This window comes from Oryctolagus cuniculus, chromosome 14 (assembly GCF_051225735.1).
Source record: "Oryctolagus cuniculus isolate XC-2025 breed Fujian yellow rabbit chromosome 14, ASM5122573v1, whole genome shotgun sequence".
Taxonomy (NCBI): Eukaryota; Metazoa; Chordata; class Mammalia; order Lagomorpha; family Leporidae; genus Oryctolagus; species Oryctolagus cuniculus.
The window spans coordinates 86311875-86338408 of record NC_142880.1 but is presented as its reverse complement, the minus strand read 5'-3'; the positions used below and the strand labels follow the sequence as shown (position 1 = coordinate 86338408).

At 38.5% G+C, this 26534-nt stretch overlaps 2 protein-coding genes across 18 annotated transcripts in view; one reads left to right on the top strand and one right to left on the bottom strand.

The window, feature by feature from the left end:
* Window positions 1-129: 129 nt before the first annotated feature.
* On the bottom strand, window positions 130-23703 carry PPWD1 (peptidylprolyl isomerase domain and WD repeat containing 1). 3 transcript variants are annotated; one of them, XR_016220213.1, is made up of 12 exons: window positions 23499-23703; window positions 20795-20897; window positions 18180-18280; window positions 17919-18039; window positions 13872-14319; window positions 11320-11476; window positions 9788-9978; window positions 6755-6944; window positions 5613-5794; window positions 4044-4125; window positions 2091-2273; window positions 130-816 (listed from the first exon to the last, which is right to left on the bottom strand). XR_016220213.1 is itself a non-coding variant. In XM_002714064.6 (11 exons), exons 1-11 carry the CDS (start codon window positions 23689-23691, stop codon window positions 673-675), a joined length of 1938 nt encoding a protein of 645 aa, XP_002714110.1. In that variant the 5' UTR covers window positions 23692-23703; the 3' UTR covers window positions 130-672. The 3 variants fall into 3 exon arrangements, 2 of the variants coding, with proteins under 2 accessions (XP_002714110.1, XP_089168938.1); XM_002714064.6 differs by lacking the exon at window positions 11320-11476; XM_089312812.1 differs by lacking the exons at window positions 13872-14319; window positions 17919-18039; window positions 18180-18280; window positions 20795-20897; window positions 23499-23703.
* A 53-nt stretch (window positions 23704-23756) lies between these two features.
* CENPK (centromere protein K) overlaps window positions 23757-26534 on the top strand; it is a 45146-nt gene continuing 42368 nt past the window's right edge. For 4 of the 15 annotated variants that reach the window (XM_089312825.1, XM_089312821.1, XM_089312824.1 and 1 more), the window contains exon 1: window positions 23791-23930. The gene's annotated coding sequence lies outside the window, so the exon portion shown is untranslated. Of the gene's footprint in view, window positions 23931-26534 lie in introns of all 15 variants that reach the window. The other 11 variants (XM_070056766.2, XM_008262269.5, XM_089312827.1 and 8 more) reach the window with 9 other exon arrangements.

Sequence of the window (26534 nt, the reverse complement as noted above, 5' to 3'; positions counted from 1 at the left end):
TGGATGGGTAAGGAAATGATATCAGTACAAGACTTACAATTTTTACTAATCTATTATTAGATACCAAAATTTTTACTATAACTTGAGGATAGAAAGAATAGTAAATGAACTTCCACATAAAACCAAGGATTCAGGTATTCATTTATTCTGGTTCTTATATGTAAAAAGATATAATAGTTAAAGAGTATAATATTTTTAACTGGAGAGTTTGTTTATTTGTTGAGGCTTATCACTATTCCTTAACAGTGTTCAAAAGACAAAACTGTTTGGCATGAAATGAAAACTTTACAGAAGAAATGGTATATGAAATTGGATCCTGGTGATTGACTCACAGTGGTCTTGTCCTCTTTTCATCATACAAGAGCAGACATGGTTTTGAATACATCCCTCTCTGTTTAAAGATTATTTGAACCTCATGAGAAGCTACCTACAAGGAGTGCTATTTGCCTGAGTTTAGTCCATTTAAATTTAACATCTCCCAGAATTAGAAATACAGCAAGTTAAATCAAAGATAATTTTTAAAAAATGTCCTTTAATAAAAAATACAAAAATATAGCATTGCATCTTTGAAACATGATTTGTAAGTTCAGCAAGTCTTAAGCTTTCTTATGTAAAATAATCTTGTGTTTAATTTTGTGCATTTTTATTTACAAATAAAAAAAAAGTCTTCTTTTATTTGACAGTAATATTTATGATACTGACATCCTCATAAGGCTTATCTGTTTTGGGATTGACCTTGACATTGGAGATCCTCTGAACAACTTCCATTCCTTTAGTCACTCGTCCAAATACTGTGTGCTTATTATCAAGCCAAGGCTGTGTTGGAGAACAAATGGAAAAACCTTATTACATCTAGATTTTTTAAAATCACACTCTGTGGGTGAGCAAACTAAATTAAAAGTACCATTTTTGTTTCTTTTTTTTTTTTAAAGATTCATCTATTCAAATGTCAGAGTTAGAGTGGTAGTGGGGGAGGGGGAGAGAGGAGGGGAGAGAGGGGGAGAGTGGGAGAGAGAGGGAGAAAGAGATCCCATCTGCTGGTTTACTCCCTAAATGGCCTTAATAGCCAGAGCTGGGCCAGGCCGAAGCCAAAAGCCAAGAGCTTCATCTGGGTCTCCCACATGGTGGGGCAGAGGCTCAAACTCTTGGGCCATCTGCTGCTGCTTTTCTCAGGCCATTAGCAGGCCAGTTTGGAATACAGCAGCTAGGACTCAGATGGCACCCATATGGAATGCCAGTGTCCCAAGGGGTGGTTTTACCCTCTATGCCACAATTGGCCCCTTAACAATAAAACTTAATGAAGTTGTCCCTTGATATTTACAGGGGATTAGATAGGACCCCCTGCAGATACCAGATCCATGGATGATCAAGTTCTTTTATATAAAATGGCATGGCATTGCATATAACCTAATCATATCCTCCACATAATTTAAATCATCTCTAGATTATCTGTAATACCTAATGCAATGTACATTTTATTATTATTCAGGGAATAATGATGAAAAAAGTCCACACATGTTAGCAATTTTTTTTTCAAGTATTTTTGATCTGTGGTTGGTTTGATCCATGGATGTAGAACCTTTAGAGTTAAGAGGGCGGAATATAAGTTTTAGCATCTACATCATTCAGACCAAAGGGAGCCAGAAGATGTTTGCTAAAGGTAGTTTACTCTGCATGGCTTAAACAAACTATGGTTAAAACTTTAAAAGTTCTCTACAGAAACCTATTAAGTTTGTACACTAATATTTTTTAAAAAATTATTTATAGTTGAGAGGCAGAAAACAGAGAGCGAGCCCCCATCTGCTGGTTCACTCCCCAAATGCCTGCAACAGCTGAGGGACGCTGAAGCTAGGAACTGGGAACTGAATCCAGTGGAGCTCCAATGTGGGACACAGGCATTCCAACTGGCATCTTAGCTGCTATGCCAAACACCTGCGCTCTGCAGAAGTCTTACCTGAATAACTAAGAGGCAGCTTAGGATAGTTTAACCTGGCAGATACGAGAATAATGCAGCTCTCTTCCACTGAATTAATTCTCTTAGGTCATAACCTGTGAACCTGTAGGTTCTCGATAATGATTGTTGTACTTACTGTTGGTACTACTGTTATGAAAAACTGTGACCCATTAGTATTTGATCCAGCATTGGCCATGCTGAGTGTGTAAGGTCTGTCATGCCGTAATGTTGAATGAAATTCATCTTCAAATTCTCCTCCCCAGATGCTTTCTCCTCCCATACCAGTACCTGTTGGATCTCCTGTCTGAATCATGAAGCCCTTAACAGAAAGAATACAAAAGCAGATTACATCATCCTTTTCTTTTCTTCTTCTTCTATTTTTTAAGATTTATTTATTTGAAAGTCAGAGTTACAGAGAGGAGAGACAGATCTTCCATCTGCTGGTTCACTTCTCAAATGGCCACAACGGCCAGGGCTGAGCCAGGCTGAAGCCAGAAGCCAGGAACTTCTTCTGGGTCTCCCATGTGGGGGAAGGGGCCCAAAGACTTGGGGCATCCTCCACTGCTTTCCCAGGCACATTAATAGGGAGCTGGATCAGAAACGGAGCAGCCAGGACTGGAACTGGAGCCCATATGGGATGCTGGCACTGCAGACAATAGCTTAACCTGCTGCACCATAGTGCTGGCCCTTGTCCTTTTCTATATATACATACTCCATGTCTGTACATACAAATAGTATTCCAGAAAGTTTTGTGGCAAACCAGAATTAATAGATATTTACTTTAGTGCCAAAAAAATCTTGAAATCCACACCTAGGTTTTTCACAATCCACATTTTCCATGAACTTTTTGAAAATTCTTTATATAAATGGACTTTTTTTTACTTACATTTTAAAAAATTTGAATATCAATTTCAAATTTGAGAGGCAGAGACAAAAGAGACAAAGACAAGAGACAGAATTCCTATCTACTAGTTCACTCCCCAAATGCCCACCATGGCCAGGACTGGGCTGGACCAAAGCCAGCAGGTAGGAATTCAATCCAGGTATCCCACATGGGTGGTAGAAACCCAACTACTTAAGCTATTACTTTACTGCCTCCAAGAGTCTACATTGGCAAAAAGCTGTAATCAGGATTCCCAGCAGGGAGTCAAAGCCATGTACTCTAATGTGGGATGCAGCATCCCAACCAGTATCTTAACTATTAGGCCAAACACCTATCCCTTTGATTTTCCATAATGTTTTGAAGTACCTGTGTCTGTGTTCTTTGCAGTTTTATGCATTTCTGCCGAAAGTGCTTTGTATTTAAATCTTCGCTTCCTTAACAATCACCCTATAAAGTGGTTTGATCAAAACCTTATTAAGCTATATTTGGATGGTGTACTTCTATTTCTTAATCAGTGTTTGAAACAAAATAGATCTCCCAATTTACAGATGTGAACTATATTTTCTAACAGTCTAAATTCAATTAGTCAATACTATAATTACATTTTAGAATTACACATTATTTTACATCTTCTATAATTGCCCTCATCTCTCCTCCCTTTCCCCAAATACTCTGGGTTTCTTGAAAAGCCATTCCACTAATTTCTTCAGGACACTGAGATCTGATTTTTCCATCTGTCATTTCTGACCTGCTGATAAGCAAGAACGACATCACTGCCCCATGCACTTTATGGAATGCTGCTCACAATTCTGGGCTGAGCTCACTATGCTTCTCTAATAGTGATTCTCACTGAACAGAAGACATTGTGACTCTTGATTTAAAAATCTTACTTTCTAGATCTAGACCTATGCACCTACTTAGAATAGGTTAACCTTGGTTATTGGTTTTATCTCAGCATGCCATTTGCCCATTATCTTACTCTTTACTTGGCTGCTGACAAAATACTGCAAAAGGTAGCCATGTCCCTCTTTCCTATCCCTGATCTCAGGTATTCATGACTATCCATTCTTATTTGGCTTCAATAGCCCATGTTTCCTTTTTCCTTAACTCACTAATAAATGTGAAAAAGAGGATTCCTTTGACTGAAATCTCTTGTTATACAATAACATACTATTTGTTAAATCACACGAAATTTGTGTAACTTACCTTAATTATACGGTGAAATGTATGTCCATTATAATAACCATTCCTGCTGTGAACACAGAAGTTTTCCACTGTCTTAGGGCACCTAGTAAGATGTACATTAAAAATATGAAACTGATTCAGAGCATCTTAAGACAAATTTCTTTGTAGGTCCGCTTCCTAATGATACTGTCAATGTCTTTTGAGTTTTTAGAAGGGCAGTATTTTTTTCCTAACCTCTTCTAATCTCAGGAGAAGCAAGAGTTGAAAGGACATATAAGTAGTAGTATATGTATTTTTTAAAGTAGGAACTTGGGTGTTTTTTTTTTTATATATAATTATTTATTTGACAGATAGAGTTAGACAGTGAGAGACAGAGAAAGGTCTTCCTTCCGTTGGTTCTCTTCCCAAATGGCTGTCATGGCCGGAGCTACGCCAATCGGAAGCCAGGAGCCAGGTGCTTCCCCCGGTCTCCCATGCAGGTGCAGGGGCCCAAGCGCCTGGGCCATCCTCCACTGCCTTCCTGGGCCACAGCAGAGAGCTGGACTGGAAGAGGAGCAACTGGGACTAGAATCCGGCGCCCATATGGGATGCCGGCACTGCAGGCGGAGGATTAGCCAAGTGAGCCACAGCGCCGGCCCCAAGTAGTATATTTTTATTAATTTTTTTTAAAGTAACACATTCCTGATTAAGCACTTACTCACAGAAATAACATCGCCTAAATGTAATCAGCACTGAATGACAACTACACTCAAAAATATAAAGCCCTCTCAATAATAACTAATCGTATGAAATGGTTTCACATGGTAAATTATCCTGAAATGGCTGACAGCAGAGATTAGAAGGTAGAGAATCAAGAGGAACTCACTCCAAGTACTCATGACATGGATTTAAGGACATATGGGTTCTGAGCACTTGAAACTAAACTATCCAGGGGTCTTAAATTGTCTCATTCTTTATTCAGTACCAAGACACGGCATGACTCATATTTGTAAGTAAATACTTTAAAATAAAGGTCTTACAAAAGATGTCTTCTTTTGGGTCAAGAATGGCCATAGATAATTCTATTGTGTTCAGTATTATACCTTAGTTTTATTATCTTTTAAAGTGTTTAGAGTGCTTTTCAGCTTTTTTTCTTTCAATGAAAGCTCTTATTTTTTGTTGGAATTCATTTTCAAAGCAGAAAACTACTGAGGCTAAAGAAGAGGTGGTAAATGGCGAACAAATTTCAGAAAGAAAAAATAATTATCCTTCTCTGAAGGATCTGTTTTGAGAGAAATGCCAATTACAAGGCAGGCACAAAACCTAGAGTTTAGTTGTATAATTAATGGTAATAATGATACACACTTGTGTATCGTTATAGTTTATATTCAGTACCTTCATAGCCAAAACATTTTGTCCTCAAAATAAACCTGTGGGTATACAAGGAAGTATACAGTTTTCCCACTGTCTAGCAGAATAGTTATTAAGCCCAGGAATAGGTACTCTATCAAACATTTCAATTCTTCAAAATTCCTTAAGTCAAAGTAACAATTTTAAGATTCTTCACACACATTTAAATAGTTATTTACACAAGCACAAAATAGTACGTACTCAACAGGAAAAAGTTTGATGTGAATGTCGCCCATGCTTGTGTGGATAATGGCACTGTCTGAAACTCGTTTAGGTCCTTCAGCTTGAGTAGCTGCCATGACTTCTTCTTTAGAAGGTTTCTCATTAAAAACATCACGGTCAGAATCTGCACTTTTTGTATCTTCTGGTTCTCGTTTGGTAAACTGAAAAAGGAGAGTAAAAAGTGAGTGAATTAAAGTTTATAGCTGGTAAAAATTTATTAACAGGGAAATTTAATTTCTGATGAAATACTTGAAGAATTCATGTCAGAATAAATCCTATTTTTTTGGAATCACTTCCCATCATAAGTAAGTCAACTAACTTATTTAATATGAAAATAATCCATGTAATGTACATGTATCATTTAAAATGAGATTTAATTTCCTTTGGATACAAAATGTCTCGGGTACACATTTATCAAGGTAACAGCTATACTTGTGGTACTGTTTATGCCTTCTAAGTATGTTCTAGCTTGCCATCTTTGGCTTACTTTTCATTGCCTAGGTCTGAATTCCAGTTCTGCCATTTACTAGTTATGTGACTCTGGGGAAGTGAATTGTTAATATTTTCCTCACCTGTAGTGGGAAATAATAGTACCTAACTCTCAATAAAGGTGATTTTAAAGATTAAATGAATGGATATGAAATGCTGAGAGAACAATGCCTAACACATAATTACTTTTAATTCTCCAGAGAATTACACCATTACAATGAAGTGAAAAGATAAAATACATTTAGAGAATGAAGTCATACAGTTTTAGAGGAGATAAATTGTTTGAGAAAACCTGAAAAAATGATAAAAACATTAAAATTGCAAAAACCACACATTGAAAACTATTTTGAATGCAATTATGACCATATCCACCGACCTCCTATCATCTCAGCATAAATAACTACAGAAGCCGGATTGAAAAATTTTAAGACATAATGGAAAACAGTACAGAAATAAAATAAACTTCTAGTTAAAAATTCTCCAATACTAATGTTGTACTATTGTATTTTGGCTGTTTAGAAAGTCTACAGTTACTGCCAAGGTTCTCTTCATTTGAAGCCTTATTAAGCCAAGAAAATAAAATTCCTAACATTAAGGTCTATCTCCTAGTACTTCCTAGTACTTCCACATACCATATAAAATCTATTCTTTTTGAAAGATGTACAGACTATTGTTGGGTCAGCTTGAATATTCTGAAGAACAGGGTTTTCAGAGGCTTTCATCTCTATAGTAGCTGCAGCACGATGCTTTTTGGCTATTCCCTGAAACAAAGCCAGTTGCATCACTCTAATATTTTCTTGCTTGCCTAAAATCCGTACACACCTGGAAAATAACAATGTTTTACATGATAACATGGCCAGAATTAATTCTAATCATGATGACTTTACAAATAAAAGCTAGGAATCCATTATCTATTATCTGTTATCTACAATAACCAGTGAGTCTTTTAAAAGTTTTCTCTTACTGTTCCCCAAAGTATCATTTTTTTATTGGTAGACAGTTATAATTTCCAGATTAAATAAAATTATTAAGAAAATAAAAAGCCACAGATTAACAGAAAAATAATTTCAAAAGACCTATCTGATAACATAATTACCAAATAAAGAACTCATAAAGTCAACATTAAGAACATAAACAATCCACTTTAAAAAAACATCTTAAATACACCAGAGAAGATACACAGATGGCAAATCAGCATATGAAAAGATGTTCCACATCATATGCCATCAGGGAAATTCCAAACTAAAATAAGACACTATCACACACCTATCGGAACACTGAAAATATGAAATACTGGCAAGTGTATGGAGCAACAGGAACTCTCACTCATTGCAGCCTTTTGGAACAGTTTTGTGGTTTCTTTAAAAACAAAATATACCAGGGGCTGGTGTTGTAACAGGTTGCTGACACTGGCATCACATATGGGTGCTAGTTTGTGTTCTGGCTGCTCCACTTCTGTTCCAGCTCCTTGATACAGAAGAGGGCCCAAGTGCTTGGGCCCTGGCATCCCACATGGAAGACCAGGATGAAGCTCCTGGCTCCATGCTTCTGCCTGGCCCAGGCTGGCCATTGTAGCCATTTGGGGAGTGAATGAGCGAATGGAAGATCTGTCTTTCCTTGTCTCTAATTTTTTCAAATAAATAAATAAATGCATCTTTAAAAAATGTATACAGTTATCATAGGCTTCAGCAATAGTGTTCCCTGGCTTTTACCCAAAGGAGTTGAAAAGTTATATCCACAAAAGATCTGTATGTGTGTGTTTACATCAGTTTTATTCAGAATTGCCAAAATGTGGAAGTAACCAAGATGTTTTCAGTAGGTAACTGGAATAAACTGTAGTACATCCAGACAATGGATAATTAGTCAGTTCTGAAAGGAAATGAACTATTAAAGTATAGAAAAACATGGAGAAACCTTAAATGCATATTATTAACTGAAAGAAGCCAAACTGACAAAGCTACAAACTATAGGATTCCAAGTATATGACATTCTAGAAAAGAGCAAAACTATGGAGAAAATAAAGATTAGTAGTTGCCAAGAGTTACAAAGTAGGTTAGGACAAACAGTCTGAGCAGAGAGGATTTTTTTAGGGCAGTGAAACTATTCTGTTTGATGCTACATTTGTTCAAACCCAAAGAATGTACAACACTAGGAGTGGACGCTAACATAAACTACGGATTCTGAGTGACCATGATATGTCAATACAGGATCTTGGTTGTAACAGTGTATCACTCTGGTGGAGGATGTTGATAATGGGGGTTATGCATGGTGGTGGTGGGGCAAAGGGCGTATGGGAAAAATCTGTAGCCTTCTTCTCAATTTTGCTTTGAATGTAAAATTTTTCTAAAAAGTTAAGTCTATTAGAATAAAAACAAAACATGCATTTATATGGCCAGTCTTCTGTATCTGCAGGTTCCTCATCCATGGCTTCAAGCAATTTGTTTTTTTTCTAAAGATTTATTTTATTTATTTGAAAGACAGAGAGAGAGAGGTAGAGACAGAGAGAGAGAGGTCTTCCATCTGCTGGTTCACTCCCCAGATGGCCGCAATGGCCGGAGCTGCACCGATCCGAAGCCAGGAGCCAGGAGCTTCTTCCGGGTCTCCCACGCAGGTGCAGGGGCCCAAGCACTTGGGCCATCTTCTACTGCTTTCCCAGGCCATAGCAGATAGCTGGATCAGAAGAGGAGCAGCCGGGACTAGAACCGGCGCCCATATGGGATGCCGGTGCCTCAAGCCAGGGCGTTAACCAGCTGGGCCACAGCGCCAGCCCCTCAAGCAAATATTTTGATCAAAAATATTTAATAAAGAAAACCTATCATTGTGATCATGTACACTTTTTTCCCTGTCAGTATTTCCTAAACTACACAGTATTATAATTATTTACATACATTTACATTGTCTTAAGTATCAGAAGTAACCTATAGATGATTTAAAGTACATGAGTGGATGGCCATAGGTTATTTGCAAATGCTTTGCAATTTTACATAAGAGACTTGAACATCCACAGTTTGGTATCCATGGGTGTCTTATAGATCCTGAGAGCTGAACATAAAACATTTTAATCTATTCTTATTATTTCAATCTTTCTGCAAACTTTCAAAGATTTTATATCACCAAGAACTACAATATGAATGTCTACATATATGTTTGAATGTAGACCACAAGGGCTTTTTTTTTGTCCTTAAAATATTCTTTAAGTTCCTTTCATTTATATTCAGTGACAATATCTGATTGTAGCTATTTTGTACTAAGACCAAATGGACTGTTTGCACAAAAAGCTTATTGTGGTTTCATGCATTTTAACTTCTGATTTTATGTCTAGCAGGATGTAATGCCGAATTCTGTGGTTAAAATATTTGGCAACATTTAACATGAACCAGGCTAAATCAATAAGCAAAAGACAGACTGAAACTTGTTAAAAAAAAAAAATCTTGAAACTATGCATATCTTCTTTCTGTTTCTTTTACAAACACAAGTGGAAACTTTTTACATAAGATTATAAACAACCAAGAGACCACAGAAAATCCAGTCAAAACATTTGGTTAAGTTTAGACATTTGGGACCATGCCACTTGTCTTGGAACAAACAAAACTCCCATTGTTTCCTTGATGGAGGAACTGGTCCCTCATAAAGGCATTTTTAAAAGCACACACAGTGAAGCTTACCGGTTTGTCTCTACGTTTATAACTTTAATGCCCAGCATTGTTCCATATAGTACGAAGTGTCCAGTTTCATCAAAAACTATATTAATTAACCTTACAGCATCCACCTTCTCTAACTCACGTTCTACAGCCATTCGTCGGCCAAATTCCATGTCTGGTAGCTGTTGCCTCATTTGCTGCAGTTCAGTAAACATCTAGGAAACAAACCATGTATTAACAAAAACGTTACACACATACTCTCCTCACCTCTCCCCAAACAAGTGTTTAAAAGCTGTGGAAAAATGAAATTAAAACGTAAGTTTATTTTGGTACAAAAATTTTTTTGAAATCCACAATATACATCTTCCATGAATTTTTGAAGTATGACCATATTAAAAAAAAAGGCAGCAAGATCTAAAGAGAAGCAGAATACACATTAAGAGCCACTGACAGTCTGTATGCTAATATATCTTCTTAATAGACACTCTAAATAGTGTAAGTAGAAATTAAAAGACATTAGTAAGTTTAATCATAAAGTATTTTACACTAAGTGGTAAGCATTTCTTTTAATTAAAAAGAAAAATCCAACTGGTTAATATAATACCTTCTCTATAGAACAACAGACTGCTGCCTTTTAAAAGCCTCAGACAAGCACTTTCTAGTGAAATATAATGCACACCACACATGTAAAATTACCCAGCAGCTATAGAAAGAAGGTGATATTCATCTTAATGTTTTATTCAACTTGATATATCCAAAGTATTATTTCAGCAATAATATAAAAAAAAAACTTACTCTTTGCAAAATTAAGCTTTTCAAACCATGCAGGTATTTTACTTTCAGCACATCTTAATTTGAACTACAGACATTGGTGTTCAGTTGCCACATGTGGCTAAAGGCTACTTATAATGGACACTGCAGGTATAAACTATGAGATCCTTGTGCAAAATTCAATTTTTTCGTAAGATGATGTCTTATTATCTTACGATTTATAACAAATTCATCATACTTCAGAAAATATTTCAGGTTATTTTAACAGGGAGAAGTTAGATTACTTACAGGTAAGTGTGACTTAGGAGAAATGAGTTTTCTGAGTGCCCTATATAGTTTGGAAATTTGCTTACTTTTCTTTTGACACTTAATATACAATTTTTATGTTCGGGGTCACATTTCAATTATATTAGTACACTTACATAAGCCTTCCAAAAGATATGATGATCTTTATAGTCAATTTTTTAAATAGGGTTCCAAATACAATTCAAAAGTAGCTCTCCATTGCAGGTGAAAATAAACCAGATATGTCCCACTTACTTCCATCTTTCTTTCATGCTTATATTAACTGAAAATCTACAGTTTTTCTTGATGTGGTCAGAATAATAAAAGATATTAAATGTCAAAAGAATGTATATTTGCTAGAGTACAAGCAGGAGGCCAAGGTCTTATAAAATAGTTAAAAGACCTAGTTGTTAGGTTTTCTTGTCTCCAGTCTCAGACTGATATCTATATCTACATCTACCTATAAATACATACAAGTATTATATTGCCTATTTGTATACCAGGAATAGCTAGAGATGACTCAGTTTTCAAGACATAAGGTTTGGGGCCAGTGCTGTGGTGTAGTGGGTAAGGTCACCGCCTGCAGTGCTGGCATCCCATATGGGTGCTGGTTCAAGTCCCGGCTGCTCCACTTCCAATCCAGCGCTCTGCTGTGGCCTGGGAAAGCAGCAGAAGATAGCCTAAGTCCTTGGGCCTTTCACCGGCATGGGAGATCCTGAGGAGGCTCCTGGCTCCTGACTTTAGATCGGCGCAGCTCTGGCCACTGCGGCCAGTTGGGGAGTGAACCAGCGGATGGAACGTCTCTCTTTGCCTCTCCTTCTGTCTATGTGTAACTCTGACATTCAAAAATAATAAATAAAATTTAAAGACATAAATAAGGTTTAAAAGTAGCCACCTGTTCACATGCAGTTATTTCATAATTTAATCCACTCTCATAAACACCTGATCAGAAATCCCTTTACAGTATTACAACTTTCATAGCAGAACTTCTGTAATATACAACTACATGGGTACACAGACTCTGTATTTTAGTTAATAAATACTGAAAGATACAATATCATATCATCCCATTCAATTTCTTAAACTAGGATTCTAATCTGTTAGAAGCTCCACCGCTTTCCAACATGGAACTGTGAAATTCCAGGCATCATTGGTCACTAGCATTGTAGGGAACTAATTAAACTGATACTGGCTTTTTTGGTAAATTTTCATTCTGCATTTCAACTTCTTTCATAAGTTTTCCTCCTAACCTCCTGTTGCCAACTCATTACTGTCACTTTAACAAATATTTAAGACAACAATGAAGAAACAGTGGACTAAACATCACAGAATGTGTGTTTTAAGATTATTTATGTATAGAGTGTCTCTATTTTCTGATTTTTTTTTTCCTGAGCAATTTGGAAGAACTGCAATTTGGTAAAGAGTTTTAAAAGTGATACCTGGTTTTTGGCCACCATTAAAGAAGAAAACATCAAGAAAGGTTTCTCCTTAAATCAGAGTGGAAATCTACTTGTTTTCAACAAGAAAATCTGTCATGATGATCACTTGGCTAGCAAACAGATCTTCGTATTTGTCTGGTTTTATATTACTTAAAGCAGACACAGAGCTCATTACCACATGACTTCAAAAAAAGGAGTGCCACTAATATCAGTTGATACAATTTTTGAAGTGCTTAATGCAAAGAATACAATTTGAAGTGGTCACTGCCAAAGACTGTAGAATTGACACTGTCATACAATAAGCATTATTGTTAGAAAGGTTCAACCCATAGATTACTGGAGGTTTTAACACACCTTAGCAGTCAGAGAACCTTCTGACAGCAAACAGTTGATGAGATTCAAGTATCCACAGAAACCACTTAACTCTGAATGGGTAAAAACAAAATACAACTATATATACTCTAAAATAAATTGTTGTAGCAGTCTAATAAGAGAAGGCTAGAGTCACTTGAGTAATTCTGTGTCAAGAGCTGTTTTTAGTGATATAGAATTGTGAGGCTAAACATCACATGGGGCTTAATTCTCATTGGCTGATAACACAGTAACCAAATATAATCATACCAAACAAAGTAATAATCAGTCACATTCCACACTTGCTCTTAGCCAAAAGGCCCAGAAGCGATAATCAGTCACATTCCAAAAGCTACTTAGACGAAGTGAACCTTCAATTGAAAAGTGGAAAATGAGTTTCATATGCAATGGAGTCATGTGTGTAGGGAGGTTTCACTCCAGGGAAAAGAAACAGCATATACAAGTGGTAGCGGTGGCAGTAGACATGTTTAAGAAACTGAAAGAAGGTCCAAACTGCTAGACTAAGGTAGAGGAAAGGAGGACTGACAGCAGGCTGGAATGGTAGTAGGTAGAGGCTGTACATGGTAGGCCACTATTTTGTTGTTGTCGAAGAACAGGAAATCACTGAAAGAGTCTAGGCAAAGGAATGGCATGACCAGACATGTGGTTCTAAAAGGCTGCTCTGGTGCAGAGTACAATGGTAGGAGGAATCCAGGGTAGATTCAGGCAGTAGGCTATGCAGCAGGTCAGGCAAAAGATCATGTACTAGGGTAATGATAGCTGTGAAAAGAAATGGGGTGATTTAAAGTGTATTTAGAAAGTAAAATGGGCGGGACATGCAAAATAGGTAAGGAGAAAGAGTTAAGGATGACTAAGGTTGCTGGCTTACGCATTCAGATGGACAGTGGTGTTATTTACGAAGACAACAACCAGATTTGTTCATAATAGAAAGCTACATAAATAAATCTGGGAGAATATAGCAGTGAATAGAAAGAACAGAAGGTGGCCTAGAATGGATTTTGAGGATCATCAAAGGATGAACTTGCAACAAAACTGGAAAATAATACCCAACCACATAAATAGGGAATAACTGGCTTGGAAAATATCACATAATATACCTAACTAATACAGTTACAATGCAAGATAGAAGATGGCTAAAAGAAAATAATGATCAATCTAAACATCTATTTTCTAAAAAAAATCTTTCAAGAAACCACACAAAATAGACATTTTAAGAGTAAAATGTGATAAATTGCACTTACACTTAATGATTCATCAAATACACGCATGAGTTTTCCAGTTAAAAACCTGAAAATTCTAACTTTTCTGTCAGAACCAATAGTAGCTATTTTCTTCCCATCAGGTGAAAAACATATGCTGGTTGGATAAGCCTTACACTTGGCAAATTCATATAAATCTGTGTCAGTTTTATATTCCCAGTTCACATTTTTAGGGAATTTATATTCATGAGGAGGTCCAGTCCAGTATTCAATCATTCCAGATTTGTCAGAAGACACTACTGCTTTGTAAACTGGGTTTAGCCGTATTTGAGTAAGAGGTGATGTATGGAGCTTGTCAAAAATATGAAGTGGCTGGTTATCTCCTCGACCATCATAAATGAAAATTTTTCCTGTACTTTTCTCAGAAGCGGCAACAGAAGATATGGCATCTCCTGGGCAATAGATCCACTCACATTGTCCAGGAAAGTAGCTAAAAGAGTAAAAAATTGAGGGAGGATAAAAAGGTCAGTACAACAAGTAAGCAACTTCCTTGCACTACTACCAAAATGTCATGGCTAGTGATTTAGACTTGGATTCTTTAATGAAAGGTAGCAGAGACACAGAATGGGGAAAAGTAGCCAAGAATAGCTACCTTATTTTCTTTCTTCCTTTTTTTTTTTTTTTTTTAAGATTTATTTCTTTATTTGAAAGGCAGAGTTACACAGAGAGAGAAGGAGAGGCAGAGAGAGAAAGAGGTCTTCCATCTGCTGGTTCACTCCCCAGTTGGCCACACCGGCTGGAGTCAGGCCAATGTGGAGCCAGGAGCTAAGAGCTTCTTTGGGTCTCCCATGCAGGTGCAGGGGTCCAAGGACTCGGACCATCTTCCACTGCTTTCCCAGGCCATAGCAGAGAGCTGGATTGGAAGCAGAGTAGCCGGGACTTGAACTGGCACCCCCATATGGGATGCTGACACTGCAGGCGGTGGTTTTACCCACTACGCCACAGCACTGGCCCCTTACGACCTCATCAATGTGATGAGAATAACATCTAAAGATCTTTCAAGCCACAAGAAAAGAACTGCAGATTGCAGACCATTTATTTCTCTTGAGTAGATAATGAAACCTAATCAGACCCCAGCCTTAAAATACTCTGGGACATTACCTTTGGATCTCTGTAAAAGTCCAGGTATAACTTTCCTTTAAATAAGTTAGCATGTAACAGTATACTTTATAAATCCATTTTCAGGGGCCGGTGTTGTCACATAGCAGGTAAAGCTGTGACTTGCGATGCTGGCATCCCATATGGGCATGGGTTCAAGTCCTGGCTGCTCCATTTCTTATCCAGCTTCCTGCTAATGCACCTGGGAAAGTAGGATGGCCCAGTTTCTTGGGCCCCTGCACCTACATGGAAGATCCAGCAGAAGCTCCTGGCTCCCAGTTTGCCTGGCCCAGCGCCAGCCGTTGTAGCCATATGGGGAGTGAACCAATAGATGGAAGATTTTCTCTCTCTGTAACTCTGTCTTTCAAATAAATAAACAAATCTTTTTAAAAACCCATTTTCTTTTTTCTTTTCTTTTTTTTTTTGACAGGCAGAGTGGACAGTGAGAGAGAGAGACAGAGAGAAAGGTCTTCCTTTGCCGTTGGTTCACCCTCCAATGGCCGCTGGGGCCGGCGTGCTGCGGCCGGTGCACCGCGCTGATCCGATGGCAGGAGCCAGGAGCCAGGTGCTTTTCCTGGTCTCCCATGGGGTGCAGGGCCCAAGCACCTGGGCCATCCTCCACTGCACTCCCTGGCCACAGCAGAGAGCTGGCCTGGAAGAGGGGCAACCGGGACAGAATCCGGCGCCCCAACCGGGACTAGAACCCGGTGTGCCGGCGCTGCAATGCGGAGGATTAGCCTAGTGAGCCGCGGCGCAGGCCTAAAAACCCATTTTCAAAATATTTAAAATAAAAACATTTTAGTTATGACTATGTTCAAAAGAAAACATTATCCTATTATACTCATCATTAGTTTGTTTTTATATAATTAACTATAAACTTTGAACAGGCCGCATGGTAAACAAATATAAAAGAACTAAAAGGAACAGAATTAATCATTATATCAAACTTATATCCTCAAATGAATATTGTCTGATTCAAATTAGTATTCTGAGAAGCTAAAAAGATTATTCCAGCCATGATACTAATGCTCAAAATCTTTTTGAAACTCTTCTTTTAGCATTTCTTTCTTTTTAAAGACTTATTTATTTATCTGAAAGGCAGAGTTACACAAAGAGGGAGAGACAGATAGTTACAGTGAGAGAGCTCTTCCATTCATGGGTTCACCCCTCAAATCGCCACAATAGTAAAGTCTGGGCCAGGCTGAAGCCAGGAGTTTCATCTGAATTTCTCACATGGGCGCAGGGGCCCAAGTACTTGGGCTATCTTCCGCTGATTTCCCAGGTGCATTAACATGGAGCTGGATCAGAAGCAGAGTAGCCAGGACGTCCCCAACTCAGGCAGTGGCTTAATCCGCTATGCTGCAATGCAGGAACTTTCTTTTAGCATTGCTAACAAAACTTGAAATACGTGGTTTTGAGTATCTTCAAGGGGCCAGTGTTCAACATTTCTAAATAGACTTTATTTTTAAAAAAGTTAACATCTTAGAAAACAAAGCTGGAGAATAAGGCAGATAATCAAGTTATGTAATTCTATTTGTGGTCAAAAGTAAGTCTCAATTATAAAAATAACATTTTCCTTTAGTGGTTCATAAAATCATAAACTAATTTTGAAGGAAATTCTAAAATATGGAATTATTTGAATTATGGATACAATTTAGTCCATAATAGGACATTCTAGACATAAAGTCTTTAGGAGGTAATTAAGGTTAAATGGGATCATGGAGGCAGTTAGAAGGGTCAGTGTCTCTAAGTCTCTCAATCTAGACCTTATCAGAAACCAAAAGCTGCTGGAATATCAATCTTGAACTTTCCAGACTCCAAACATGTGAGAAAACAAATTTCTACTGTTTCAGTCACATAGTCTACGGTCTTCTGTTATGGCATCCAAGCACACTATAGCAAGTTCTAAAACTTTTTGACTTGAAAGCTGACATTCTCCTAGATGTGTACAAACACAGTATGTTATCTTAAAAAGGACATGCTTTAAAGAGTATTTGACTTTCAACATACTCCAAAACTTAATATTACTGATGAAATCCAAACATATATATAAATCGTACACTATGGATCTTCAAAAAGTTAACGGAAAATACATATTATATAAAGATTTCAAAAATATTTTTGCACCAATCTTACCATTTAATTCCAAAGACCCATTAACTTTTTGAAGCATAAAACACAATTCCGTATTACTGAAATAACTACAGTCCAGAAAAGAAGTTAATTCTTAGACATAATGGATCCATTAGACATAATGGATCTCAATCAATTTACTACATAGTGTTAATCAAATATAACAAATCCTTGTTAAGTTGCACTCTGGGGGGCTGATGCTGCGGCTTAGTGGGTAAGGCCGCTGCCTGGAGTGCTGGCATCCCATATGGGTGTTGGTTTGGGTCTTGGCTGCTCCACTTCCGATCCAGCTCTCTGCTGTGGCTTGAGAAAGCAGTAGAAGATAGCCTAAGTGCTTAGGCCCCTGCACCCGCTTGGAAGATGGCTCAGGTCCTTGGGCCCCTGCACCTGTGTGGGGGACCTGGAAGAGGCTCCAGGCTCCTGGCTCCTGTCTTTGGATTGGCACAACTCTGGCTGTTGTGGTCAACTGGGGAGTGAACCAGCAGATGGAAGACCTCTCTCTCTCTCTCTGCCTCTCCTTCCCTCTCTGTGTAACTCTTTTAAGTAAAATAAAATAAATCTTTTAAAAAAATGCACTTTGGAATCTCTGTTATTAATGACGAAAAACACAGCATAAGCCTCAAAATAATATAGTAACAAGGAATCAGCCTATCCATTTTCACAAGTAGAACCCAAACGTGCATTTTTGCATTGATATAGTATTACTCTCTTTTTAGAAACAACCTGTGAAATGGTGAAGTTTGGTTTAAAAATTGTTTCACTAACTTAAAAAAAATACAGACTTTACAAAAGACTTACCCAAGCTTCAGCATATTGATCATGTCAAAGTTCACCACGTCAAACACCTTCATTGCTTTATCATCACCCACAGAGCAGAACAATGCTCCCTCAGAGCTAACTGCAATACTCTCAATAATGCCTATTTAAATCAAATTAAAACATTCTGGTAAATACTAATGAAGAAATATGCATGATTCAAAGAAAAAAAAACAAAGATTAATGAAACATTAACTAGTACAGTTTAAAAGAGAACTACAAATAAAAAGGTAAAATTCTTACCTAGATGACTACGAAAATGTTTAACAAATTCAATTCCCTCTTCTATTTTTTTCCAGAACTTAACATGTCCATCATGACTGGCAGTAATAATAAAATCTGTTCTGCATATATAAAAATTGAAGTATTAATTACTAAAATAGATCTATGAATCACTATTAAAGAAATCACTCACTGAAAATCTTTGACTCTTTCATAATAGGTTTTTAATCTTCCTTGATGCAGACCACTAGTAGGATAAATAGAACACAGCAAATTTTGAAGCTCTTTTCTGGCTACTTTCAGTTGCTGCTGTGTTAAATTCCCCATGAATTAGAATCAGATTTGAACTAGGATTTGACATTAAAAAGAAATTTTGCTAGGAATTACTAGAATTCAGGATTTCTTATTGATAAAACTACCCATTAGCAGTCTTTTCATGAGAAAATGTACACTATTTCTCAGAAGTTTATAAATAAACTTCAAATTCAACATAAGTTTCTTTTATATCCTTCTGAAGGTATTTTGGCTATGTAAGTATCACAAGGATTTTAAACACAATAGTCTTCCCTATAAAGTACATGTGGTTTTACAGATTTTTACTTATTTACTTCTTTCTATTTACTGAAAGTGTATGCCAGGTACTTTACACATATTACCTTAATCTTTTTTTTTTTTTTGACAGGCAGAGTGGACAGTGAGAGAGAGAGAGACAAATCTCCCTTTACTGTTGGTTCACCCTCCAAGGGCCGCCACGGCTGGCGTACCGCGCTGATCTGAAGTCAGGAGCCAGGTGCTTCTCCTGGTCTCCCATGCAGGTGCAGGGCCCAAGCACTTGGGCCATCCTCCACTGTACTCCCGGGCCACAGCAGAGAGCTGGACTGGAAGAGGAGCAACCGGGACAGAATCCGGTGCCCCGACCAGGACTAGAACCCGGTGTGCTGGCGCCGCAGGCAGAGGATTAGCCTATTGAGCTGCGGCGCCGGCTGCTACCTTAATCTTTATAGTAACCCTTTTAGATGGGTATTTTTATTATCTTCCAAATTGGGAGAGTTTTCTAATTTTTTTTACTTTTTATTTCAGGATAGTTTTAAGCTTTCAAAACAAAAACTGTGAAGTAGTACACCCAGTTTTCCCTATGAATAACATCTTATATTTAAATGGTATGTTTGGCTGGCGCCACGGCTCAATAAGCTAATCCTCCACCTAGCGGCGCCGGCACACCGGGTTCTAGTCCTGGTTGGGGCGCTGGATTCTTTCCCTGTTGCCCCTCTTCCAGGCCAGCTCTCTGCTGTGGCCTGGGAAGGCAGTGGAGGATGGCCCAAGTCCTTGGGCCCTGCACCCCATGGGAGACCAGGAGAAGCACCTGGCTCCTGCCTTCGGATCAGCACGGTGCGCTGGTCGCAGCACGCCAGCCGTGGCGGCCATTGGAGGGTGAACCAACGGCAAAAGGAAGACCTTTCTCTCTGTCTCTCTTTCTCACTATCCACTCTGCCTGTCCAAAAAAAAAAAAAAAAAAAAAAAAAGAAGATATATTTGGCACAATCAATAAACCACATCCAATTTAGGAAGTAATTTTAAAATGTTAGATTTACTTATCCTAGATCCATGGCTAGTGAATGGTTTTTAGATCTACCTAGCCACTAAACCTACAATCTTTCTATTATACTCCAATACCTTGGATTAAAAAACAAAACAAAGTTGAGGATAAAGTAACAGCAATGGCAGTATCCATAGTTCGGTATCTTTGAATCAGGAATGGTGCTAATATTTGGTCAGACTTGTCCTATACATTTTATATCTGAAACAAAATTTTTCTTCAAGAGACCAATAGATCTACTATCCATACTCATGGCTAATTATCCTCCAAGCTACCATCATATCTCTCATTCAGATTTCTACATTAGTCTCCTAACTGCTCTCCTTGTATCTATTCTTGCCTTATTTCAATCCATTCATCTCACTACAGCCAGAGTGGTCCTTCAAAAAAAAAAAAAATGAATCTTACATCTCTGTCCTGCTCACATGTTCAAAATCTATTAAAGAATAGAAATCCTGATAGCATTTACCCCTTTTATTTCTTACTCAGCCTCATCTGTCATTCAACCTCTCTAAACTTCAGTTTCTTCATCTTTAAATGAAGAGCATATACTACTTCACAAGATTGTTCTTAAGTAACTTAGGAAAAAGCCTTGGCACAGTACATACTATGAGCTCAACAAACAGTAAAATGTTACTACTATTCTCCTTCCCCAAATCCCTCATTCATCCATTTTGAAAATCCTTTAATATTTCCAAATGTCTCAGTTCTTATCATTTTCTTTATTAGAGAAATAAGCCAATGAATCCCATTTTAAGTAATGACTCCTCTTCTTCAGGGAATCTCAGACACCACCTCTTGGCTTTTAGCTCCAGAAAACATATCCATAAGCTAGGGAGTTTTGTTTTACAGAATGCATTCTTCGTATAACAAAGGAAGAACATACAGGCCTTTAACACGAACTATCACAGAATCTGTGGAATTAAGTAGAAATCTGTAAAATCCCAAATTACTTTAACAAATCCATATCCATCTGAAAGTAGAAGGTTTTTTTTTTTTTTTAATAACCTGCTCAGAAAAAAAAAAGTGACAGACTTACTTGGTACATACCACATGGGTGATAACATCTCTATGCATGTAACTCCGCTCATACATGCTTGCACTGGGGAGATTGTCAAGATAAACTCTTTCAAACTCTAGCACTGAGGGGAAAAAAGTATAACAAATGAATAAATTAAATATTATTTTGTCATTTCTTCACTTAAAATTTTCCATGTTCTATTTGGATTTTCTTTCTCTCCTTTAACATGTAATGAAGTGCTGTCTATCAATTCTTTTTTTTTTTTTTTTCTTTTGACAGGCAGAGTTAGACAGTGAGAGAGAGAGAGAGAGACAGAGAGAGAGAAAGGTCTTCCTTTTTCTGTTGGTTCACCCCCCAAGTGGTTGCTGTGGCTGGCGCGTTGCGGCCGTCACGCGCTGCGCGGATTCGAAGCCAGGAACCAGGTGCTTCCTCCTGGTCTCCCATGCAGGTGCAGGGCCCAAGCACTTGGGCCATCCCCCACTGCACTCCTGGGTCACAGCAGAGAGCTAGACTGGAAGAGGAGCAACTGGGACAGAACCGGCGCCCCAGCAGGGACTAGAACCTGGGGTGCCAGCGCCGCAGGAGGATTAGCCTAGTGAGCTGCAGCGCCGGCCAGTCTATCAATTCGTTAAAAAAAAACACAAAAAACATATACACAATAACAAAAAACAGAACTTACGAAATTTCATGAAAATGTAATAATTATCTTCCTAACCTTGTCCAACCAATTATTAGTGCTTCAAGATGAGGGTCCTATCCTAGTTATATTATGGTAGAAAGTTAGAAAGAGCTTAGGAACCTTTTAAGTCTCCATACTAATCCTGGACTGCCTACTTTGAGACTTCTACACTTAAAATACTTTTATTATTTTTTTAACATCATTTTTGTTTTTCTGTAATATGCAGCTAAATTTAATCCTGATACAGATTCCTTTTTTTGCTTATTAGTTCACTCTTAAATATTCATTGAGAACAAAATAAATTTCACGGGGATACAGAGTAAGAGTATGAAAGTTCCTGTCCTAAAACAGTCAGTTTAATTAAAACTAGTGCCATATGTCTTCTTCAAAATGTATGTAGAACATGTTAAACACCATAGTTCCATCTCTGGTAAGTTAAAATTATTAAACAACTATCCTTTTAGATAAATTTCCAATTATATTCTTCTAATGTTTCAAAGTTCTTTAGTTTTAACTTTCTCTTCAAACTGAAGGCATTATTGACAGGCTTCAAAACAATAAGCTTTTAACTTAAGGTAAAAATTTTCACACCTAGTAATTTCTATCTCTGTCTCAATTATGTTAAGTTTATAAGATACCTGTTTCGTAACACTACTATCAGCGTCTCAATATTGTTGGACTGTTCTGCTTACCCTCTTTTATTTCATTAACAATATAAGATAATTAAGTATTAGCACATGAATTTTAATACTCATTCATTACTAAATATTTTTGAGCACCTGCTATATGGAAATCACTCTATCAAATTGGAGCAAAACAGCATGATCCTTGTTTTTACATGTCTATAGTTATAGCAGTAGAAAAACATTTACCAGGTAACACGAATAAATACACAAACTGTAACAAGTGCAATGAAGGAAAAGTTTTCTATGGAACATTTAACCCACTTTGACACAATACCAGCTCTTGCTTTGGAACATTTATCAGGAAGACCAAGTAGTTAAAAAAAGACAAGGAAGTCTAAGTGTGTTAGTAAATAATGTTCAAACAAGTAGCTTCAGGGACTGGCCTGTGGCCAAGCAGTTAAGTTGCTTAAATTAAGTCCCTATTTGAGACACCCAGCTCCCTGCTAATGCACAGCCCAGCAGGTAGCAACAAATACTTATGATTTAAGTATTTGGGTCCTTGCCACCCAAATAGGAGAATGGAACTGATTTCTGGGCTCCTGGCTTCAGCATGGCCTAGCCCTGGTTGTTGTGAGCATTTGGGGAGTGAACCAGTGGACGGAAGCTCTCTGTCTCTCCACATTTCAAACAAAACAACAAAAACCAAACAAACAAAAACAAGGGGGGGATTTTAATCATAAATTCAGTAAAATAAACATTAAGGAATACAATCAATATGCTTTAGAAATGAAATCTAGGCTGGAGAAGTCATAAGGCTTCTCACAGGAGATGACAGGTTCAGTGCCAAAGTCTGTACAAAAGTTAATCCAGTGAAAGGGGTGAGGGAAATTATTCCAGACAGACACCCTGATACATGAGCGTGGGTAGCCTGGGGAGAAAGAAGACATGGGCATTCTCAAGTGGTTTACTATGGCTGAAACTCAAAGTAAGGGGCTGGGAAAGGAGAGTAATGGACGATGTACTTGGGAGGTAAGGAGCAGTCATATCATAAAATGCTTTGTTTTGAAAGTAAAATTACTTAAGAGTTCTAAGTAGGGAAGAGTGAACTTAGATTACATTTTAATTGTCTTAAATGTATAAGGGGAACATTTCACACACTGGAAAACCAAGGCAATGTAATCTATTAGTTTCTCCACTTAAAAAAATTTTGTCATTATTTAAAGTTATTGGCAAAATGCTTTGGCCCATGATATCCCGAGTATGGTTTGAAACCCCCAGACCTTTGGCTCTGGATGAAAACAATTTCTGACTCAGATGCTTAAGTAACTTCCCTTAAGTCTGAAAATTCATTAATTGAAGACTCAAGGTTGAAATTCTCTCAACCTATTCTTGATTCTTACGGGTATCTTACAGCTACCTTTTCTCTTCTTGGCCAATGTTGCCTCCACAGGTAAAGGCCCAACCCAACGCTCTTCATTCTCCTCATTGTTATCTTGATCTACGGCCACCGCCGTGGTCAGGTCTCTGCCACCGAGTTCCGTTTTTTCCGGGTCCCCCGCATCCCGGCGCCTTCTCCTCAATTGCGAATCGCTGCCACTGTCCGCCGCCATCTTGTCCGTATCGTCAGAAGAGGCGCGACGCAGACGCACAGCCGGGCTACCAATCAAACAGCAGCGGCGCAGCCTTCTGTCAGAGTCTCGGCGACTATCGGGATTGGCTGGGGTGAGCAGGGGCGATCCAATCAGGAAGCAGCGCGCGCACTGATCCAGGTCCGGGAAGCTGACTAGGCGACGCCGAGGCGATCTGACGGCAGCGGAGGCCTGCAGGTTTGGCCTCGTAGTGGTAAGAGGTGCGCTTCGGGGAGTGCCGAAGCGGTGCAAGCTTGGCCTCGGCGCTGGCCTCTCGCAGGCTAGGGATGCCAGGCCCGAGGGAGGTATCCCCATGTCGGGGAAACTGGATTCCTGGAGGCCGGCCGGGCGTCGCGTCCCGCTCGTCCCCGCCCCCGGGGCAGCGCCGGCCGCCAAACTCCGGGCGGTTACGGAAGGCAGAGGGGCGGGAAGCCAGGGACGGGTTGGGTGGCGGGTTTCCCTGTACGGGCTTCTCTTTTGTCTTCTCGCCTAAGCTGCTTTGTTCTCTGGAGATGGGGACCAGGGACCCGCACGGAGCCACACACCCTTGGGTCTTCACCCTGATGTCGTCTTTGGTCTCTTTTCTGGACGCCAGGCTGCCCCCTTCTTCGTTCCCTTCCTGTCGTCTTTATATTTTTATTGTGGTAGAACATAAAAATTGCCATTTTAGTCTTTTTTTTTTTAATTTATTCACTACAACTTTTAACAACACCGTCCATGCCTTTCAGCTGTAACACTACTTTCAAATCTCTTTTGCCTGAGGGTGGACGCCCGACACTGGGATGGAACCGCCCCTGGCAGGCACTTTCTTAAAGTCCCTCCTCCGCGCCGGAGGCTTTCATTAGACCCCTCCTGCTTCGCAAGGGTCATTTCTTCACTGCCTTTGGCTCTAAGGTCTTACAGATTTGCTCTGCCCATTCTTGCCGCCCTGTCTTAGGTTTTTATGCCTTGAAAGCATCACCATGGCCATCCAGCCTTGACCTACAGCTTTTCATCTTTCAGACCCCTGCAAATAATAACTGAGGGTGGAGATGCTAGTGAAATGGTAGGGAGCTAGAGAACATTTATTAAACGTTATTGTGTACCGATCCCTTTATTTTTCCAGGTTTATTTCTCTACCCTTCACTTTCCTGAATTCCGAAAGCACTTGCAGTCTGGATATATAATATACCACTTCAGGTCAAGGCGAACTACCTGAAATCATATCATATATTTATTTTTCTGTCCATTTATTGTTTCACCTTTGTGAAAATTACCTCTGTGTGAGTGCAGACAGCTGTAGCCACAGTGTCTGACAAATGGCACACACATTAAGAACATGTTGTTGAATCAGTGAATATATCTGAATGTCAGTATTTTGTAGTTCATATATATTAGTATTTTCCCAATTAATAACATGAGTTTCATTAAGTAGATATGACAGTGTTATCTCTAAATACAGTGATTTTGTTGTTTTCCAATGAATGATTGGATATTGTATTCCTAACTGGGAAATCTCAAAACGTTGACTTGATCTTTTTTCCAGAAAAATAGGTTTAAGGGTACAAAACACAGAAAAAGGATAAAGTTAAACAACTCTTAGCTATTTTTTTTTTTAAAGAATTTTCTTGTTCTGTTGAGAACCTTCTTTCACATTGCATATAGCTTACTTCTCCATGTATCCTGGCATGGTGGGAAGAGGGAAAGAGCAAATTCATAGGTGTGTTGATTTATTTATATTCTAATATGCATTGAGTTGCCAAGCCAGCTAATTGGTTGAATGTTTATCCACATACTCAAACACACTCTCTTTCATACACATACACACAATGTTTTGTATTACTTTTACATACTGATAATACATTTTAATGGTCAGTATTCTACAAAGTGGTGAAAGATCAATTTACACTCAGTTTTTAAGTTTCTATTTAAAATAGACATTTATTTACTTGTTTTTTAAGATTTATTTGTTTATGTGAAAGGCAGAGTTGCAGAGAGGCAGAAGCAGAGAGAAAGAGAGTCTGTCTTCCGCTGGTTCACTCCCCAGATGGCTGTAACTGCTGGAGCTGCGCCGGTCTGAAGCCAGGAGCTTCTTCCAGGTCTCCCACGCAGGTGCAGGGGCCCAAGGACTTGGGCCACCGTCCACTGCTTTCCCAGGCCATAGCAGAGAGCTGGATCTGAAGTGGAGCAGCTGGGATTTGAACTGGTGCTCATATGGGATGCCAGTACTGCAGGCAGTGGCTTTACCTGCTACGCCACAGCGCCAGCCCTTAAAATAGACATTTATTAAATGTTGAATTTTTTGCTTGAAACATTTTAAAATTGTTAATGACTGGCTTTGTGAACTTATATTTTATGTGTATAGCTATAAGATGTTTAGCATTGACAGTTTTGTATAAGATTTAGGCATTAAATAACCTACTGGAGTGGGCATTTGGTCTGCTTAAGCAGCCATTAGGAAACTGGCATCCTACATTGGTGTAACTGGGTTCAAATCCCAGGTCTTGATGCCACCTTCCTGCTAATGTGGACCTGGGGAAAGAGTAATTATGTCTCAGGTATTTGGCTTTCTGCTGCCCACATGGGAAACCTGAACTGTTTTCCCTACACACAACTTTGGCCTGGCCCATCCCTGGGGCACTTTGGGCATTTGGGGAGTTAGCCAGTGGATGGGAGCTCTCTTTGCCTATCTGCTTCTTAAGTAGAAAATTAAAATTTTAAAAAGACTTCTAGTTAACATTTAGATTGTTAATAGTAATGTTAATAGCTAACAGTGATATAGCTCTTTATATGCTAGATACAGTTCTAAAAGCTTTGTATGTATTAACTCAGTTAACTGTGGTAAC

Coding starts and splice junctions, on each gene's coding strand:
- PPWD1 (XM_002714064.6), bottom strand. CDS start 23,691: ATGGCGGCGGACAGTGGCAGCGATTCGCAATTGAGGAGAAGGCGCCGG. Junction 18,281..20,794: donor ACCCATGTGGTATGTACCAA/GTAAGTCTGTCA, acceptor TTATATATGCAG/AACAGATTTTATTATTACTG. Junction 5,795..6,754: donor AAAAGAATAGATTTTATATG/GTATGTGGAAGT, acceptor CTCCTTTTTCAG/TTTACCAAACGAGAACCAGA.